General features: G+C 45.6%; 2 protein-coding genes across 2 annotated transcripts; both read left to right on the top strand.

Moving 5' to 3' along the window:
* The first annotated feature begins 1235 nt into the window (after positions 1-1235).
* zgc:66447 (SLAIN motif-containing protein-like) lies at positions 1236-11493 on the top strand. The gene is made up of 9 exons (XM_037461424.2): positions 1236-1574; positions 2015-2637; positions 5383-5519; positions 6612-6734; positions 8210-8350; positions 8429-8758; positions 8902-9045; positions 10105-10369; positions 10493-11493. The coding sequence occupies exons 2-9, from the start codon at positions 2024-2026 to the stop codon at positions 10545-10547; spliced, it is 1809 nt and encodes a 602-aa protein (XP_037317321.2). The 5' UTR covers positions 1236-1574; positions 2015-2023; the 3' UTR covers positions 10548-11493.
* A 339-nt stretch (positions 11494-11832) lies between these two features.
* znf711 (zinc finger protein 711) lies at positions 11833-18633 on the top strand. The gene is made up of 8 exons (XM_037461702.2): positions 11833-12009; positions 13038-13124; positions 13206-13304; positions 13601-14494; positions 14591-14725; positions 14859-15041; positions 15622-15756; positions 15841-18633. Exons 3-8 carry the CDS (start codon positions 13226-13228, stop codon positions 17019-17021), a joined length of 2607 nt encoding a protein of 868 aa, XP_037317599.2. The 5' UTR covers positions 11833-12009; positions 13038-13124; positions 13206-13225; the 3' UTR covers positions 17022-18633.
* Positions 18634-20144: the final 1511 nt, after the last annotated feature.

Raw genomic sequence — 20144 nt, 5'->3', positions numbered from 1 at the left:
CTTTAACATGTATGGGCGTCATACTTTTCAATGACATGCAACATATTGTAAAATATTTACATGATTCTTTCATCTTGCTGTATGAGCTGGCTCTGGGAATGCATCACATAGACCAGTGTCTGAGGTCTCTTTTTCATACTACATGTATGTATTACTTGCAGGCAGTGCCCTTCAAAACAGGCATGTTGAAACACGCTTTTACAACAACATGCAGGTGCTTGAGAGCAGAGACCTTCTTTAAATGTAATTTTCTTGGGTTAACAAAATTGCAAAGACTATAACTGATTTACATTTCCCCTTCTGTTGTAAGAAAGCCTCTAAAACCCATGAAAAATTTACAGAAATTATGGCTTTCGTGAATCTGCAAACATGTATGGAATGCATGTTTTCTTTTCCAATGGTCTTGCAGGATCAGTCATGTCTGAACACTTTTACAACAGACCGGATATTTCAGAAACAGAGGAGAAAAATTTGACTGAGGTAGAAGAATTCTCATCCTATTCCGGCTCCTTAAGCATCATTCTTGAGCCAACAAAACATTTGTTATTCGTACTCTAATATTTGATTGTCACAGGTTTCTACTGTCCTACCTATTATTGTTGCTTGCTGTGTTGAATGATTCCGACTTCAACATCCGTCCCTGGAAAACAAGTTCTACAGGTTCTTTACTAGCATCCCTACCACCTTGAATAGCCATTGTCCCAGAAACGATGTGCCAATGTTTTTCTTGCACAAAGAAAATGAAGACACATTTAGGTAGACTACTATTGCAAAATGACCATACATTAAATATGAAGTAAGTTCATATCATTAGTCATTGTTTAGCACAAGTCACACCTTTTCTGCATTCATACCACAACTTGGATGTTAATTTTATTTTTTCTGTGCACCAACACAATTAGGTGAAGACATTTTGTAAGTCTCATCAATCTATGAAATTACGAGGTGATCGTCATCGACTAATAGCTGAAAAACATGAATTATTAGATTAGGTGAAGGTGGTCTGTTATTACACAGTTATTGCATTCTACATTTTGTTTCTTCATTTTGTTCGCTGAAACATTGAAAAACATTGATCTGAGATGGATCAAGTAGAATCTAGGATCTATTTTTTTTTATTGCCAACGCCTTGCTACAATTCTACAGATCAGGAATTGTGTGTAGAGTGACCCCCAACGGTTACAGTGTAGATGACAAAACATGGCGCTGCAGTACCACGTCTCTCCCACGAGGGGCGCCAAACGACAGAGAAAGTCAACAGGGGGAGGGGCGAGCGCTGCTGCTCCGTCCGCCGGGCTAACTAAAATCCATCAACAAGCTAGTTAACGTTAGCTGCGAGCGACACGGCGAGCGCCACCAGCGATGCTCCGGCCTCAGGAAAACATGGACTAGCCGGCCGAGAGACATTCCGCCGTATTGACAGTCATCATCCGGGCGAGGATCCGTCTCGGGTGGTCGCAATTAGCTGCTCCATCCATGCTGTCGCGCAGGAGGGGAGAGTTTGAGCTGTGAGTGGCGGGCAGGCTCGGCCATCCGGTCGCCCGGACGACTGGAGCAACACGGCTCACTCACCGGTACGGTTGTTTTTGCCGTTAGCATGCTAGTCGAGCTAACAATAACTCGAGGGCTCAAATATATGTATAGTTGCATAAATATACGTGTTTGTCTAGATATACCCCGTATGTAACGTTAGCTGTGATAGTGTACATCCTCGTCTTCAAGTTAGCTCCCCCAACGTTGATGGCAGTCGACGTGAGGACGAGAAAAACAACGTGACATTTAACGTTGATGTAAATAAACGTAAAACGACGGTTGCCTGAAATCCCCTCACCTTAGTGTTCAAGTGGTGTGCTGATAACAGAGCTACTACATGTGCCTTACGTCCACAGCGCTCCACGCGAAGAAAATAGTATTAATATTACCTAAATCTTCATTTTGCTTGCAGTCCCCATGTGTTAAGTTTCCATCAATTTGTTGTGCGTGTGTGTTTTAACCCAACTCTTGCTCCCAATAGAGAAGGAGCATGGTGGTCCCCCAGGCAGACAATGGCAGTCCAACCTGCCTCATGGAGGCCTCCGAGCCTGGGTGCGAGAAGGAAGAAGAGGAGGAGGTGGAGGAGGGTCAGGACGTGGCAGGTGGGGAGCTGGAGGAGGTCCGCAAGCTGCAGGAGCTTGTTCACAGGCTCGAGGTCCAGAATGAGACCCTGCGCAGCAGGGGGAGCAAGGCCATCATCCCCAGGGGAGCGGGCGGCAACAGCAACCTCACGGACGCCGATTACATCAACGAGGTGACCAACTCCCACCTCAGGTTGGAGCCCGGTGGCGAGCTGGGCACAGCAGGTTTTGAGCTGTTGCCCACTCGGGACAGCAGCAGCAGCAGCAGCGGTGAAGACATGTCCCCTCTGCCCGTGGCCGACAGGCCGGAGGAAGAGGAGGACCGCCAGGGTCCGCGTGGGCCTTTTCTCACCTTGACCGGCAGCAACGGAGCGGCTCAGACCCCGGAGAGCCCCTCTCAGGAGGGATACGAGTCAGAGACGCTGGCAGAGAGCCACTCGGGAGTGAACCAAACTGCAATGGACGAAGTGGACGTCCTAGATTTGGAGGATGAGTATGCAGACGTAGATGACGAGGACAGTTGGTATGTTTTTGTTATCTGAACTGCTTCTCTCTGGTCTCTTGTTCTGTTTTTATAGCCTCCCTCTAACCCACCTGCTGAGGTACCGGACTGATCCGTCAGTCCAAACATGTGCAGATGTATGATGAATCTAATTCATAATGTGTAGCACTTTACGAGAGCTACCTTCAGTGCAGGATGTTTTTTAGCAGCACATGCCACGACAATGCAACAGCATTTTTAAAGTCTGCTTATGGATCGGTAGAAGAGCTCTTGATGAGTCAGATGAGTCGCTTTGTGCCCTTTGATTTTAACCTCTTTTTACGTGTGACTCCTCCACAGGAAGTGACTTGGCACTGTTCTGTGTCATTAGGTTGTTTGAATTTAGACTTCATTCTCCCCCCTAATTAACAGAATTAAATTAATTAAATTAATTTCTTTTGACCTCTACGGTTGAACATTAACGTAATCAGGAGCAAGGCGTGTTGGGGATGGAGAAAAGAGAGCGAAGAAAGACACGGCGCTGACAAAGAGGCGACAAAAGAAATGGGCAGCCAGCCATGGGGAAGAAGTTTAGAAGCACTTAAAAGTGCCGACAAAGTGAGAGGCTGTCGCTCGCCCCATTAGTCAAATTGACTCTGAGCTGTGTGATCGGGGTACACAACAGGTGTGTGACCTGTTTGGAGAGGTAATGATGAACACACAGATTCGTTTTACACCAGACTGACAGAGTTGCTGGTATTGTTTTCTCTGTATAAGTACCCGTGTTTCATCGTGGTCCAGGAGTTGCCCACTGAAGCACAACTACCACACAATGTTTTCCAGCACTTTGCTAAGTATCATAACTGTGCAAATACAGTTATAAAATAATAATAATAATAAAGTGTGTAGTTGAGCTCCAAATGACTTCAAGCCACTGGCCCTATTTTGATTGGCTGCTGGTGCAGCCATCATGCTAATTTCATTTTGAATGGGTCGAGTATTACTGAAATGACCAGTTAGAGGGTTTATTACTAATAATCCATGTTCACATCATGCGCGAGTTAAGTCTAGACACGTTTGTTTGTGCTGAGCATGTTACGGCGCCTAAAGCAGGCACCATATTGTGGTCCTGATGGCCACTTCAGCAGCTTAACAGTCTGACCATCCAGGACTTATTTTCAGTTTCACATCATTAGCCATACCATATGTCCTTTGGGGGGGGGGGGGGGGGTTATCATAGCCAAAAAGTCCTGTAATCCGAACGGTGGCATAATCTCATCTGCTCTGGACTGGATGCTGCCGCACGGCTAAACTACCTTAAGTGGGATTGCGCAGCATGTGATCTGCGCCCCCTCCTGCGCCCCCCCCCCCCTCCCCCTGCCCCGTGTGCTCACAAACACTGCGAATGAAAGCTACTTCAAGAGCTCTTGTTGTTGGGGTTTGGGAGAAAGAGAAAAAAAAATAGACTGCCGGTGGCAAAGTATCTGCCCGCTTAATAATATTTTTGAGGCCCGATTAGACTCGACAGAAATATTCCGTCCCCTCAGAGCCAATTCAAAATGGCCTTTTTTTTATTTTATTCTCAGTCGCTCGCCAAAAATGACTCTTAAGCTTCGCAAAAATATAGTATCTCCGCTAGTTTGTGCACACTAGCCTTAAGCTAAAACCTCTGACATACTCTCCTCAAGTGGAGCAAAGTGAACCCGACTCCTCCACCGGCACGGAGCTGCTCCCGGCTGTGGTTGAACACGGGTCACAGCTTGGTTTCATCACGAAAGGAAGAACTCTGTAAGATCCCTGTTTTCAAAATATTATTATTAAGAAAAATAAGTGTGGAACATGTATAGATGCGTCCACATACGCTGCTCTACTTATTCCTTTCATGTTATTATAAAACCAATTTTAGTCTCTGGTTTAGTCATCTATTTCTTTTTTTTGATTCAGCAATCAATCAAGCATCAAAGCCGTTCTTTCAGGATGTGTGACCTGAATATTGCTCTCTGTACTGCTGCTCATTCCACTGGGAAATTGGACCTTTTGTGCTTTGCCCACTGGGAAGATGATTTTGTAGTTGATTGGGCCCCGAACCAGTTGAGACCGGGCCCTTTTGTCCGTCCGGCTCAAAGGGGATCAGCCCATGTGACTTCCAGTTCAAAGCTTGTGGTGAACCCGTGACTGTTTGCTCTCGCTGGTGCCAGACCGGACACGCCACAGTTCAGGTGGCGACATTGTGTGGCTGCGTGGAAACGGATGTCGTTCGATGGAGTCACTGTTTAACAAACATAATAACATAGATTTGACGTGGTCTGTTTAGATTTTTCTACGGCACCGGTGCCCATCGTGACAGGATGAGTTTGACACGATAGTAAGATGCATGTGGGGAAAATGTCTCTTTGTCATGTTTTGAATACGCATGACGTAACGTATTTGCTCCCTCGCTGTTTTTATGATGGGATCACATGGTTCACTTTGAACCAGCCTGCTTGTTTGTTTATTTGCTGCTTAAATGAGTTGATCCTGCAGGTTGTTTTTGCGCAATGTAAAAAAAAAAACGTTCTTACAGTGTGCATGGCGTGCTTAATACCATTAAGTACATACCGTATAGGCCTGTCATTAACGCTAATCTCCAACTTGAAAAGCGTGTTTAGTAAAAAGTAGATTAGGCTTAGTGTTTGGGCCCCCACCTCCTCTTTCCTACCTATTCCCTAATCCCCCTTCTCATCTCGTCTTTCCTCCCACTTCCCTAGGTGATGGTTTGTTTTCTTCTGGTCTGCCTCTTCTCTACAGGCTGTATGTGTCTCCAAAAAAGCACGTAGAAGATCAAGGCCCAGATTCTCCAATGAAGTGGTGTCGGCAGGCCTTTGACCATCGCAGCCCCGAGACAGAAATAGCTTGTCGGACCTTGATCAACCGCTTGGACCAGAGTATGTAAACACATACACTTTGTGCATTAAAGTCTTTTAAACGGCAGCATAATGAATATTTATATTTGTTTTCCATAAAGATTAACGAGCCCATTACAAATGCCAAGCAATGACTGCTTTGAAAATAACACTCACATTTTTGAAGGTTTTTGGGTCACACGTTGCTGCCTAAAGATTAAAGCGCTTAATTAAGTACGGGGGGGGGGGGTTGTTTTACCTCCCTTTGTCAAATGGCTACGGTCTTATTTACTGCTCACTTCTATTGTGTGCACATCTGTGTTTGTTTTAATCGTATGACAAAACCTGTACACTCAGCAAATGTGTTCACAGTGTGCGTCTCTATGCGTAGACAGAGGTTTGTGTCCAACCCGACGGGCCCCATATACTATTTACCCAACTCGCAGCTCCAACTTCCTGCACACTGCAGAACCGGAAAACAACGGAGCTTAATCACACCAGGGCTGCTACAAAATAACCACACATGTCTCCTGGTCGGTATAACTCGCTCTCCTATTGATGTGGACAACGTTGGATAACCAGAGCTCATTCATTCTGTGCTTCACAGATGATTTTGTTTCATTTTAATACTGCTGTCACTTCTTTTATACAATCTTTAATCCTTATCAACGTGGAATACAGCACAGGTATGAGTTAAAATAGCGTTTGATATTTTAAATCACATACAATTCCTGAAGTAATTAAATAACTGATAAAAGTATAACACAACACCTGACTGCAGTTATGAGGCACTTTGTGTTCACATTGTGTCTCTCTGCATTATCCTGCAGTTATGTGTTACTGTTGTTCCCTCAGCTTTTGTGTTCACCTTTTTACACTTCTACACCTACAAGAACCGAAATATGGGCTAAGGAACTCAAACCGAATGTAATTTTTATAAATCTCCTTTCTTTAGCCAGTAATGTCTTTTTTTTTTTTTTTTTATAGATAAATCTCTTCTTCTTGCAGGGAGTCCTGGTCATTAAGCTTGAGCAGTTTCACGAAAAAGGCCCCTAAACAATACATTAAAGCAGGTCATTTCTTTTTAAAGGTATGTGTGTCCTTCTCTAATCTGTCCTCTCCTGTTCCCCGCAGCGTCTCGATGGAGGAACATGTACAGTAGCCCATCAGCAGAGGCAGGCTCGACAGGCTCGGGCCTGATCTCTCCTGGGTACCACAAATCAACTAACAAATCCCTACTAACCTGTGGCAGTGCAGGTATGGCATGACATTAACACACTGTGCTCCTCATTTTCTGCTCTAAACATCAGTGGGATTGACTTATTGCGACGATGTAGGTCAGTTGATATGTGTGTTGCACCCATGCGTAACGATGCACTCCCTTGGGATATTTTATGACTATTCTGGTCTTTTTTGTGCCCTATATAGCACTTTGAATAGATATTTTACACACATATAAAATAATATGAGAGTGATTTTCTTTTTTTTTCTTTTTTATTTTTGACCATTTCATTACTTGAGTGGGTGGGTAATCGGAAGGGAATTTCCTAAAGAAAAATATTATGAAATGATATAGGACAATTTTGGGGGGTTTTTTTGGCAATTCTAACCAGTGTGCAATGTGTTATGCTGACGATCCTGACTTTTCAGCAATTGCTATTTACTTTGCTCTTTCGTTATTCCTGACGTTGTCTCACATTGCCTGTCACTTTGTGCGGACACCACCAGTGCGGATGCTGTTATGCAAACCCTAGAAGTAATCTTTGCATGAACTGGTAAATGCTTGGCTTGTGGGTGGTGAGCCCAACTAATTCTAGACTTTTTACATAACAAATGCCCCCGGATGATGTTGTCATTTCCCATTTGTGTGAGAGTTAACCCCGGCTCAGACAAACATGCCTCGCAGGGGCACTTGGCATTTAGCTGTCCTGGAAATCATCTCCAATGTTTTTTGTTTGAAAAGCAATGTCCGGTGGCAGGACATGTTCATTTAAGAATAGCTAATTTGATTTCAGTTTATTCACACTGTTTTTAAATACTTGGGCCATGTCAGTCTGTTAATTTTAAATTAAATGCGTATGCACCTGGTGAAGATCAAGGAGGGGTGAGTGGCACCTCACACACCTGCAGCTGCTCACGTGACACGTGACTGCGCTGCTGATCTCCGATACGACAAAGACTAAAAACACCACTGTGGTCTGGTGAGCAGAGTCTTGATAGATCCCATTGTTGCAAGTCATTTGTGATCAATTATGTTACTGCACGGGGATGATCAAACATTTTTCATCCTTATTGTACGGCATCCTAGAGGTTCCATTAATCGGGACAGAACCTCACTCAGGCCTTGTGAAGCTGTCGTTTTTTGTGGCCGCCGACATCCTCTTTCTGTTCGGCAGTCTCTGTGTGCGAGCTACTTAGCATTCTTTTTTTCAACGATGTGGCTGTGCAGTGTGGTAAGGGTTTGAATCTCTCTCTCCATTGTTGTGCACAATGGAGGCAAAACATGAAAGGCCAGATCTTTTCTTTGGTTACTTTTTAGTTTCTGGAGAGCCCTGAAGACATTATTATTATTATGGTCAGGTACAAAACATTTTCTTCCACAATTTGATTAAACAGACAATAGGGCCATTATTTCAGTAAAAGCTTTTTTGAAATCAAATACAATCAGTCCTCATATGTGCGTTTTAATATGGTTACTCTATTTATAAAATGTGCTTACTGTGTTTTTACAGGTGCCCCTACTATGCACTCCGCCCTAAGCTCGCAGTCCTCCATAGACAGCGAACTCAGCACGTCCGATGACTCCATCTCTATGGGCTACAAGCTGCAGGATCTCACTGACGTCCAGATCATGGCTCGCCTACAGGAAGAGAGTGAGCACAAGTGCTATTGTGTCGTCGTCTGTCCCAATTTATAAAACTGTTTTTCTAATCTTGTTATTTGGTTGCCAGGTCTGAGGCAGGATTTTGCCTCCAGCTCTGCATCTGCGTCCCGCCGCAGCTCCACGGCCTCGCTACAGTCCCTGCGCCGCGGCGGCACCTACAGCGATCAGGAATTTGACAGCTACAGCCTCGAGGACGAAGAGGACGAGTTCTGCTCCGTGCCCCAGCGACGGCATCGCTACACCCCCTCGCCGCTAGGCTCCCCCCGGTGCTTGTCCCCCTCCACCTCCAATCACGGCCAGGAATACGGCAGCCGACTCGGGGCTCCACGCACGAGAGCACCCCGGCGATCGCTCCAGGGCCCCAGTACCGAGCTCCTTAAGTTCGCCAAGAGTGAAGGTAAGCTGCGGCCAACAATTCAGCACGTGCAGTAGGCCCAAGGTCAAGAGGATCCGAGTGACCGTTGCCGATTCTTGTTGGACCACAGCTGTGATGGAACGCATACCGTGGTTGTTGAACGTGTATTGTATGTGTGGTTCCAGAAGAGTTAAGGCACAGCATGCCTAATCTGGCCCCCCGCACCAGCCTACGCTCCCTGGAGGCAGTCAGAAACAGTCGCAGCATGGAGGCTAACCTCCAGAGCTCCGGCAACCGCATGTCCCACCTGACTCACTCCCCCTCCACAGGTAACCCTTACCTCTTCACCTGGTCCGCACTTTCCTTTGCCTTGCATACAGCCCTTTGTAGTGTCACGTCTATCCCACCACCTGACCACGGTTTTGAGCAATATTGAGATTTCTCTTCAAAATACCCAGTGGAATATGTGACCACTAATGGGGTTACTGGGCAGTTGTCTTGCATCTTGCCCATGGGTGACACCATAGCAAAGTTTACAGTACCTTTTGGTTTGGACACACTTTCTCATTCAAATAATTTAGGAATGTGTGTCTAAACTTTGGTTTCACGTTATTCCACTAATCTGATGGTAGTAACAAAGGATTTTAATGACGATTAGCGAACAAACGGATGAAATGCAGGTTTCAAAATGTTGAGAAAATTGTCTTGTGAGTTTTGGTGAGTAAATGCAAACAGAAAGTTAAAAAGAGAACTCAAAATAAGAATGACTTGTTTTTATCAACAGACAACATGTGCTTATTACAAGTCTTATGCAGTAACCAGAAAAAGAGAATACATTAGATTGCTCCAATTTCAAACATGTACTCAAATGAAATGTGCCAAACTTTCTCTATACTATACATCTTTTTTTCACACATAAGTGAATTCCTAATAATAGACACTCAACACTCACAAGTTTGGATTGCAAGTTGAGTGTTGACACTCGTTACATATCAGAAAAAATCTATCAATTTGATCTAAATGTATACATCGATCAAACCATGATCGTCTAATCCCAAGAAGTCCTCTAAACAAACTTGTATTGTATATGGCTCACCAGCACTGAGGAGTTGCAAGAACCATCCCAAATGTGCCCTTCTCCTTCCCTGACATGCCCCAGCTAATGAACTGTGCATCCACTCACCTGCTACATTAATATTCCACTACTTTCCTCCAAATATATCCTTGATAATCTAGTGTGGCTCCTCCCGGGCTGACCTCAACTCCTACATGCCACACCCCTGGTTTGAGATTTCCATAGATTTATCTTTTTACATATATCCATGTGCTTGATTCCTCTGTCTGGTGGGGATTATCTTTATAACGCTGTGCCTCTCTTCCCCTCTCAGGTATGCCGTCCAGTCGACTGCGTGGCAGTGGCCAATCTCCTCTCTCCCTGCGGATCCCAGTAAAAGCTGTGACTCCAGCGGGCTCCATGGCAGCTGGTCGTCAGCCTTCTAGAGGTCTGCCCGTTGCCCAAGCAAGAGGGGGCCGCAGTGTCCAGTCTCCAGCCTCGGCCAACGGCGGGGTCTACGTACCCGGGAGAGCCTCCACTGGGGCAGGAAGGGCTGCCGCGGGCCGAGGATCGACCAGGAGTAAACTGTCACAGCCCAGGTGATTGCTTAAATTATAATCTATGAATAAATATAAATTCCAAATTCGATATTTTGTGCTATTCATATTGTCCCAATCTGATACATGGTTCTTGAATGAAGACTAACTCTAACTTATTGACAGGTCTTTGGGCTTGACTAAAATGTCAGATGAATCCTGGAGAGATGGCTGTTACTGAGCCTGGCGGGTAATGAAGGACGTTTCCTGCTGCAACTCTTCTCTTTACCTCTCGTAGGACACAGTCACTGTGTCCACAAATGTGTCGTACAACCTTTTTCGGTCCCCATTTCATATAGGAGCGCCTTCGCTGCACTGGGTTCGTAGTCGACTCTTTCCCTCGCATGAAACATTGTCAACCCACACAGAGAGGATGTGTAGGCAGACATGCACTCTCCACTTGGCATAGACCAACTCTGAGCTTCCAGAAGATTTGTTTGTGTCAATTTGACTTATTTTTCTATGGTAATTGTGAGAAACTGCTGGAATATTAAGGGTTGTATCACTGTTTGCTTGATGTACTTGACATGAAGACAATTTCAATGAAAATATACGTGGTTTGTTAATTTTCATTGTGCATTCCTACTAGATTTAAGGTGCCGAATGTTGCATGCTTGGTTTAGTTTTTTTTAATCCCTCATGTAAATCTAATACAACTGTGTGAATTCATGAATGTTTGATTGGTCTATTGTGTAATTATCTTAAAATTTGTCTTGTATTTGTGTTATGCTATTTGCTTACACAGCAATGCAATTCCTGTAAAACCACACTGCCCTTATAAATAAGTCTAAAAAAGAAGGAAAATAGGGTTTGTGCCAAGGCGCATTTCAGCTGCAAAACTTTCTACTAGAAGAATCTTGAGTCATCAATGGTACTGTTCGGCTACTGCATTTTGCAGGCATTTTTCTGCATATCAATATTTGTTTTGAGTATGCTTTTGGATACCATTGCAATGAAGAAAATGTGTATGAACTACGGCCTTGTTCCTTAAGACAGCTATGCACCCTCATGCAGAGCGACTCTGACAATTAGGAGCTGTAATGAAAATGAAGAATAAAGTTTACCCTATAATTAAAATGGCAGTATTCAGGTTTTCTTCTTGTACAAATAAATGCCTGCCAAGTTGAGGACCGTTCACTTCGCATGCTTTTTAATCCATTTGCAAAACAAGCAGTGGCAGCAAGGTACCATCAGCATCCTGTGTTAGTGTGACCAAACACACCCACAGCTTGTGACAAAAGGGCCCACAGGCCTCATCCGTGCATACAAAGTCTAAGTGCATTTTACGACCCCAATCAAAAAAAAAAAAAATTCTTTATGTGAAAATAATTTAATGACGTGTCTCAAAACTAAGCATCGATGTGTTCCCGTGATGAGAATGCCCGTTTTAATGTAACTCTGCTCTCTTATGCATGACGCAAATAGTAAGGGATCAGCGGTAAACGAGGCCACGCATTGTCTGCCCCCCGCCCTCCCTCTGCTTGTCAGGAAGGAAGCTGATTGGCCGAGGCCTAGCAAAGGGTGCCCGGGGATCCAAAACTGCAGGCCGCACTTAGCTTACCGTCAAAAATAAACCAAAACAATAACAGACAAAACTGAGAAGGGGGAGAAACACCGATAGAGTCAGAAGACGACGCTATCAGGTAAAATTAATTTGAGTCCGTTAGAAAGGCATATGGAATAAGACGCAAGGGCCCAGTCGGCCGTAGCGGGCCTCTTGCAGCCTTTTGGAAAAACAACATGGAAGATAATGCGACACAGGATGCGTCAACTAGCTTAGCACGCTAGCTAGCTGACCGGACGGCCGTCGTCGTGCAGATCAGAACGGCTTGCAAGAAAATGATCGCTCTCGGGTTGTTGGTTGTGCTAACGGCTTTACTTGTGTTGTAACGTTGTGTGATATGATATTGAAATAATTAAATTCGTACGGTTGTAACATTCCAGGGATTAGCCCTTATGCTAAAACAAAATGGCGCTGGGAGGAACGTCGCTAGCTTGCTGGCTAGTTAGCTCCAGTGGGTGGAGGGCGGTAGCCGCAGTAGTATGCGTTGCATAAGGTCTGCAGTACTTTCATTGGCGGCCATAAACTCTTGATGTGTAGCTTTAAGCGGAGTCAAGAGTACGATACTGTTTTAAACCACAAATGTGGCTGCATCGTATTAGTTTGATCCCAATACGATATATCTGGAAATCGGGAACCCGTATCGCCACTGCAGATCTCTGCAGACATTAACGTTACACTGTTGGCTAATTTTGAACAGCCATGTGACGGCAATACACTCCCTCTCATACAAACAATCAGGACTCATCTTGTAGCAGCAATCAGAGCTGTTGCCAGTGAGCTCATCCTCTTGCACACTGAGCAGGACAGCCATTTGTCTCGGCTGGGCTGCAGCCATCAGGCTCAACCAGCTCCAGGTGTATGGCTATATGTCCTCAGGTTGAAGTTGCATGTAGTACTCTAGATAAGCAATGGATGGAGCCAGCGGCCAACAACACTAGTGTCCCTGTTCTCAGTGGCAACTTGTGGTCGTCATTTGGGGCGTTACCGGAGTTCTTATTTTAAACCTGAGCCCATGTGGAAGTGCTGAGTGAAAGCTCTTTTTATCTCTATTCTAACATCAGCTCAATGCTTAAGAGTACCAATTGTTTGTTTGTTTGTTTTTGACAGAGGGATTGATTGATTTACCTTGATGGGAGAAAGCACATCAAATACCCCATTGGTTGCATTCTAAGGGTATTGTCATCAAATGTGACGGTATGTATTAAAGTCCACCTTTGTCATTTTTGGTAACGCACATTTAACAAAGGCTAACACAGTGTACATTGGAATTGTCAGTATTTTTCTAGAGTAAAAACATGGATCAAGGAGGAGGGGTGTTGGAGCTGCACACTCAGGAGCTGAAGATGCCCCACGCTATGATCATGCAAGACTTTGGTAGGTGGTGAAATAGGACAAGGTGAACCAATAATCTCAGCATGCAAGACGTAAAAGCACAAGATTGCTGTATACCATGATAATAGGCCACCTCTCCACGTGTCATGTTGTTTGTGTCACATTTGCTAATTATGTCTTTGTATGTCACGTCACAGTGACATACAAAGGTAAGTCTTACATTTTAACAACGTCGAGAATGTACCCTCACAAACATTTGTGCAAAAATATGCAAAAACTAGTTTTTAGCTATACTCGTCACAAACCGTTTTATAATGCTGCCCTCTCTGTGTTTACAGTTGCAGGAATGGGGGGTCTTGCTCACATTGACGGCGAGCACATCGTGGTGTCTGTGCCCGAGGGGATGCTTCTTTCTGATGTGATGACGGACGAGGGCATCCTCTTGGAGCATGAACTTGAGGTGGAATGCCTAGAGACTCAGGTGGTTCACGGCCTCGACACCGAGGTGGTCGAAGAACTGGAGACTGAGGTGGTGGAGAGCTTGCATGCAGACGTTGACTGCTTGGAGGCAGAAGTCGTGGACGGGCTACAGACGCATGTCGTGGAGCTGGAGGCTCAGGTCGTTGATGGCCTAGACGACGAGGTGGAAGTGGTGGGTCTGGAGGCGCACGTGGTGGAGGGCCTGGAAACTGAGGTAGATGTTGAGGACATGGAGGCTCACATTGTTGAGGGCCTCGAGGAAGAGGTGGAAGTGGACGGTTTGGACGCTGAGGTTGTTGAAGGCCTGGAGGTGGACGTCGAAAGCCTGCAGTCTCAGGGGGTAGAAGCCCATGAGATTACCACTGAAGACATGGTGTCCTCGGAACACAGTGTGATTATGCCTGACAATATTCTGGGCTCTGAGGTTGCAATAGAGGATGATCTGGACCCCCATCATCATCACCACCACCACCATCATCATCATCACCACCATCAGATACTAACTTCGGACCTCATCCAAGTCTCAAACCACCACCACCATGAGATGCCGGACCAGGTGTTTGTGGCAGAGCTACTTTCTGAGCACCAGGACAACACTCTGGACCACCAGCTTGTGTCTGAGGGCTTGATGGTGGCAGAGGCCAACTCCGAGAACATAATCCACCAACAGCTGCCAGCTGAGGCGGTTACCCTGCAGACGGACGAGGATGATGATGCAAGAAGCAGCTCTGAGGATTACCTCATGATCTCCTGTAAGACAGCTTGCCATATGCAAACGTTATTCTGATGCAACGCCACGTCTTATTTTTGATGAATTTTCATAATTATGGCTATTTGTCTTGCTTTAGTGGACGAGGTGGGAGAAAAACTTGACATAGGAGACACTCCCCTGGAGATGAGCACGGAGGTAATGGAAGACAAGGAATGTAAAGAGGAGGTCATCAAAGTCTACATTTTCAAAGCTGAAGCAGATGACGATTTGGGCAAGTCACTTTAAGTTGAATCAATTAAATCAAGCAGATACTTCCCTGTGAACCCATTTGGACCAGGTGCAACTAATGCCAAGTGAACGTTGTTCATGGTTTTGATTCAATTGCCATTTTTCTCCCTTTCCAGGTGGAACAGAGGTTATAACAGAGGACGATTACCAGAATGGCCACCCTGACCTGGAAGCTGCATCATCAGGCCGCCTCGGAGTTGGCCGTGACAAGATGGTCTACATGGCAGTCAAGAACCATACAAAAGAAGAGGAAGATGAGGATGAGGATGACAGCGATGAGGATGACGATGATGACATCAGTATGTTCCTTAATGACACATGTTTCATTCCATTTAGTCAGACAGATTGTGGGGTTATAAGTGAAAGTCAGCTTCATGTACCAAACACACAAAGGGGTTGAGAAGACGTTTCTCTCGGGTCCAACATATGAAGTGAATACAGATGGCATAAATGGGCATAAATGTCCTGCAGGATGGGGAGTGAGGCACCAATGACCCTTCCTGCTGTGTTCACTATGCACTGCAGGGCTTTCCTGTTGTAGTCAGTGCAGCTTCCGCCCCACACAGTGATTCAGCTTCTCAGGAGGCTCTCAATGGTCTCTCGGTAGAAAGTTAACATGATGGGTGTTTTTTTGTTGTTGCCTATAATAAGTAGGAGTCAACCTTCAGTCAAGGAAATCCGTTAGAGGCTGCTGCACATTATTTTTTTTAGATGACTTACTCAACCTCCAAAATGTTTTTGTCTGTATCTGGGCCGCTAGAACAATAAAAGTCAAAGTTTGAAATATAAAACATGTATATAACGTAGCTGTCGTAATTCACTTCAAAACCGTGTAGTATGAGACGTGTATGAATGTGTGAATGAAAACGCTCTGTGCAGGTGCCACCATTGATCAGGTGAAGAATGGTGCTGCCAGTCCGTTCCTTCAAATCCGAGAGGGGCTGAGTGCCAACCGTGTCCTCAAACCCAAACTTAGGAAAAAGAAGAAAGGGGATACACGACAGTGTCAGACTGGTATGAACCATTCTTGGAAGAGGCGATGTGCATGATTTGATCGTTTTATCACTTGTTAACAGCATTTTCAACCATCTCTTTCAGCTGTTATAATTGGGCCAGACGGTCTGCCTTTGACCGTCTACCCCTGCCACCTATGTGGTAAGAAGTTTCGCTCAAGAGGCTTCCTCAAATGCCACATGAAGAACCACCCGGACCACATGCTTAAAAAGAAGTACCAGTGTACAGACTGCGACTTCACCACCAACAAGAAGATCAGTTTCCATAACCACCTGGAAAGCCACAAGCTGCTGAGTCACAACAATGAGCGCTCTCCGGAATACAGCGAGTACACCCGGCGCTACCACGAGTCCAGCCCCTTGGGCTCCGACAAGCTCATCGTCAAGGACCGGGAGCCCAAGCTGCATCCGTGCAAGTACTGCGACTACGAGACGGCGGAGCAAGGCCTGCTCAACCGTCACCTGCTGGCCGTGCACAGCAAGACCTTTGCGCACGTGTGCGTGGAGTGCGCCAAGGGCTTCCGCCACCCGTCGGAGCTGAAGAAGCACATGCGGACCCACACGGGGGAGAAGCCCTACCACTGCCCGCACTGCGAGTTCCGCTGCGCCGACCAGTCCAACCTAAAGACTCACATAAAGAGCAAGCACGGCGCCGATCTGCCTTTCAAGTGCAGCCACTGTCCCCAAGCCTACGCCGACGCCCGGGAGCTCCAGCGCCACGTGGAGATGGTGCAAGGCCACAAGACCCACCAGTGCCCCCACTGCGAGCACAAGAGCACCAACTCCAGTGACCTGAAGCGGCACATCATCTCCGTTCACACCAAGGACTTCCCCCACCAGTGTGACGTGTGCGAGAAGGGCTTCCACCGGCCCTCGGAGCTGAAGAAACACGCGGAGACACACAAGGGCAACAAGGTGCACCAGTGCCGCCACTGTAACTTCACGGCCCCGGACACCTTCACGCTGAGCCGCCACATCCTGTCCCTGCACACCAAGGACCTCCCCTTTAAGTGCAAGCGCTGCCGGCGAGGCTTCCGGCAGCCCGCCGAGCTGAAGAAGCACATGAAGACGCACAGCGGCAGAAAGGTTTATCAGTGCCAGTACTGTGAGTATAACAGTACGGACGCTTCCGGCTTCAAACGCCACGTCATCTCCATTCACACGAAGGACTACCCCCACCGCTGCGACTACTGCACCAAGGGCTTTAGGAGGCCCTCGGAGAAGAGCCAGCACATAGCCCGGCATCACAAAGACATGTTGATGTAACGCCGCCGCGCACACAAACACACTCCTTCTTTCCCGAGTAAATCCGTTTCACAAACCCAGAGGTAATTTTAGTGTATTAATAACAAAGACGCTGACGCTGTTGATGAAGGTGGCGACGTTGTTATTGCCGTTGCGTGTTCGGTGTCGTTGTAGGTGTAAACCTCCTCCCACCCGAGGTCATGCAAGAACACATTTTAGATGGGGACTAAAAAAAAAAAATGACAATGTGCACACTGAGTGGGACAGCTGTAAATTTGCGTTTGGTTTTGTTGCAGAAAATCACATATGAACATATATTCAGGGTCTCAAATGTCTATATTTTTATACCCACTCAGCTGAATTGCTGCGAGACGACTGCGTCCTGTAAAACAGAAAGTGGTGCTTTGTGACCGTCATGCCAGTTGTTCAGATGATGTGGAATGAGCACCGGAGGAGTTTGCCTCCATAGTACCACCTAGTATCTCTTTTCCCTATTAACCAGCTTTTATCCTGACATTTTTTTTCCAATGCCATCTGGTCTTTAAGGGGCGGGGCCATTCATGACTTCAGAAGTGGGTTTGAGTGATGTTGACGCACCTTAAAAAGATAATTCATTCAATCAAAACAGTTTAACTTCCATCATTTTTGGATTTTCCTGCCAAGTCTGAACACTTGGAGTTCAATTAAATTAATCATGTATAATATAGACTGTGTTCTGTTAAATATGTCTTAATAGTTCATTCAGAAACCTGTTCTGGTCCCATCAGCAGTGTCTAATCGACGGTGCCTAACAAGGAGGAGAAATGGTCTGGTTGGTATATTAGTATAATAAAATATCCCTTTAGTGCGCGCAGCCCGCTTCACAGATACCTGCCACGAAGGGCCCACAGCTCACAGGTGTTTTGGTGCGTGAACGTGACAGATGGTTGGCTTTGCGTTCTGATGACTCCTGAATTGGTTACATCTCACTAGCACTGTAAGTAGCGTACGTGAGGTGTTACCTATGGCACAGGTGTGCTCTCTCAGTTAACCATTTGATTGCAATCATGCCTTACATCTTTTGGTCTTTATCTCTTAATTAAGCACTGATGAACACAGCAAAACAGAAAATAAGGGATTTTTAACTCTCAAAAATGCTGCCTCAAAACGTTTCTCTGAGAGATTGTGTGTTGAGTCAGTAGAAAGCACTTTAATAAAAAGAAATGTTTTGCATACTAATTACGCGTGTGTACATATATATAGACATAGCTGTATATCTATATATATGTTCACCCTATAGATAATAAACAACTACAGAGTTTTGTAAGGATTGGTAAAGGTAAAGATTGTTATCTCTAGCAAGTGGGCACGATCCATCACTGCATCAGAACTAAATTGTCATTGGAAGTGGAGGGTGAACCATTTATTGTTTTGTTCTATGGAAAAGTGATTTGGTTTGGTGTTTTGTTTTGTGCTCACTAACCAGTTTCCCAGAGCGTCGTCCTGCAGTCCTGAATAATCAAACCCCATCCCAAACACGGGATTCTTCCCTTGGTGTCATTGGTCATCATATCGGCATTAGTCTTTAAAGTATGCACATATGCTGTCTCCATGAAATTCATTGTGGTATATATTAAAAATTCCCCGCATTTAGTGTACCTTAGTCTATATTTTCTTTCAGTCTGATTGTGGATAAACTACTAGTGGGGAAGAACCAAAATAAACAATTATCTTTTCATGCTTTTTTTGTCCGTTCTGTCCTGCCAACAGGAATCCTCTTTAAGTGACACCAGTGAGCCATTTAAATCCCTTTTGATTACAGCTATATGCACCCACGCAATTCATGGCGGTTAGTTCATCTGGCAAATCTGACCTGTCGTCATCTGGGGGTTCACCTTTGTATCACAGATTGTCCCTTAAAGTCACCTGAGAGGGCGGGGCAGACTGGATGTGACATTGTTCCGGACACGCTGATTTGATTTAGGTTTGTAGGCCTGATTAATCACGGTGGACATCGTGCAGGATGTTAGAGACATTTCAGTGGCTCCTTATTACTGCTTATTACATCTGATGGTGTCCAGACGGATGAAAACAAAGCACCCATCACTCCTAATCGTCCTGTTTGGGGATTTGAACGGTGCTTTATCCACAAACTATTTTTGTTAAACCTCTAATGATAGTATTTTAGTTGTAGCACTCTGTAGTTTTTCTGTGTGAGTGTAGCTCACACATTAGTTGTGATTGTACAATTTTAGTCAACCATTAAGAAATATGTCAGAAAGCCTTAGTAACCGTTGCTGTTCCAGCATCTGGAGGATTTAGTGTTTACAAGAAAGCTCAAATCTTTCACACACCCTCCGGTGGGCAGTTTAGTCTCCCACTGGATTTGCAGCGGTGAGTGAGATTGATGCAGAAATCTTAAAGCTCCATTTTTACACTCTGATTTTAACTCATTCCTTCCAATTCCACTGATGCTGTGCAGGGGTTAAGATCGTCTCCAACCTAACGAGTAGATGCAAGACGTACACTTCACAAGCTTAGGTCTCCCAAGAGCCTCACAGAGACACCTGCGTCTCACGAGCTGTGCAGAAGCAACAGTCCAGAAGGAAGAAAGTCCATAACCCTCCAACAGAGACACGGCTTTTCAGAGATGCTACGGATGCCACGTGCACAGGATAGATCCCTATCTGCTTATCGGCCCGGATGTTGAGATCCACATCGCATATGGGACACAGGACAGCGTTTTTCTGTCTATTAGAGAAGTAATTAGGATACCAGTGGAACACGTGATTATCAATCTCTGTTTGGGATTACAATATTGTCCATTTGTATAAATGTGTGGTTGCGTGTTGCAATCCGTTTCATCAATGATTTAACGTCAATTTCAGACCACAAACTCCAGCACTGGCACCGGCGAAGGGACACAATTCAGCAAGGGTGATAGTGATGGATGTGCAGGCGCATTTGTCAAAGCTGTCTGCAGCTGATTGGTCGGGAAGTGGCCTTGGAAGAGGAGGAAACACACTGATTGACTGGATCGTTTGGGCGCATCCGTAGCGACTGACTCTTACTCACCGACGTGATTAAATAAACAACTGCACCCCCACTCACCCCGCCACCTCCCCCTGCCACCTCGCAGAGAGACTCTCGCATGCCGGGCCTGGA

Source organism: Pungitius pungitius, chromosome 2 (assembly GCF_949316345.1).
Source record: "Pungitius pungitius chromosome 2, fPunPun2.1, whole genome shotgun sequence".
NCBI lineage: Eukaryota > Metazoa > Chordata > Actinopteri > Perciformes > Gasterosteidae > Pungitius > Pungitius pungitius.
This window is presented reverse-complemented; position numbering and strand designations above follow the sequence as displayed.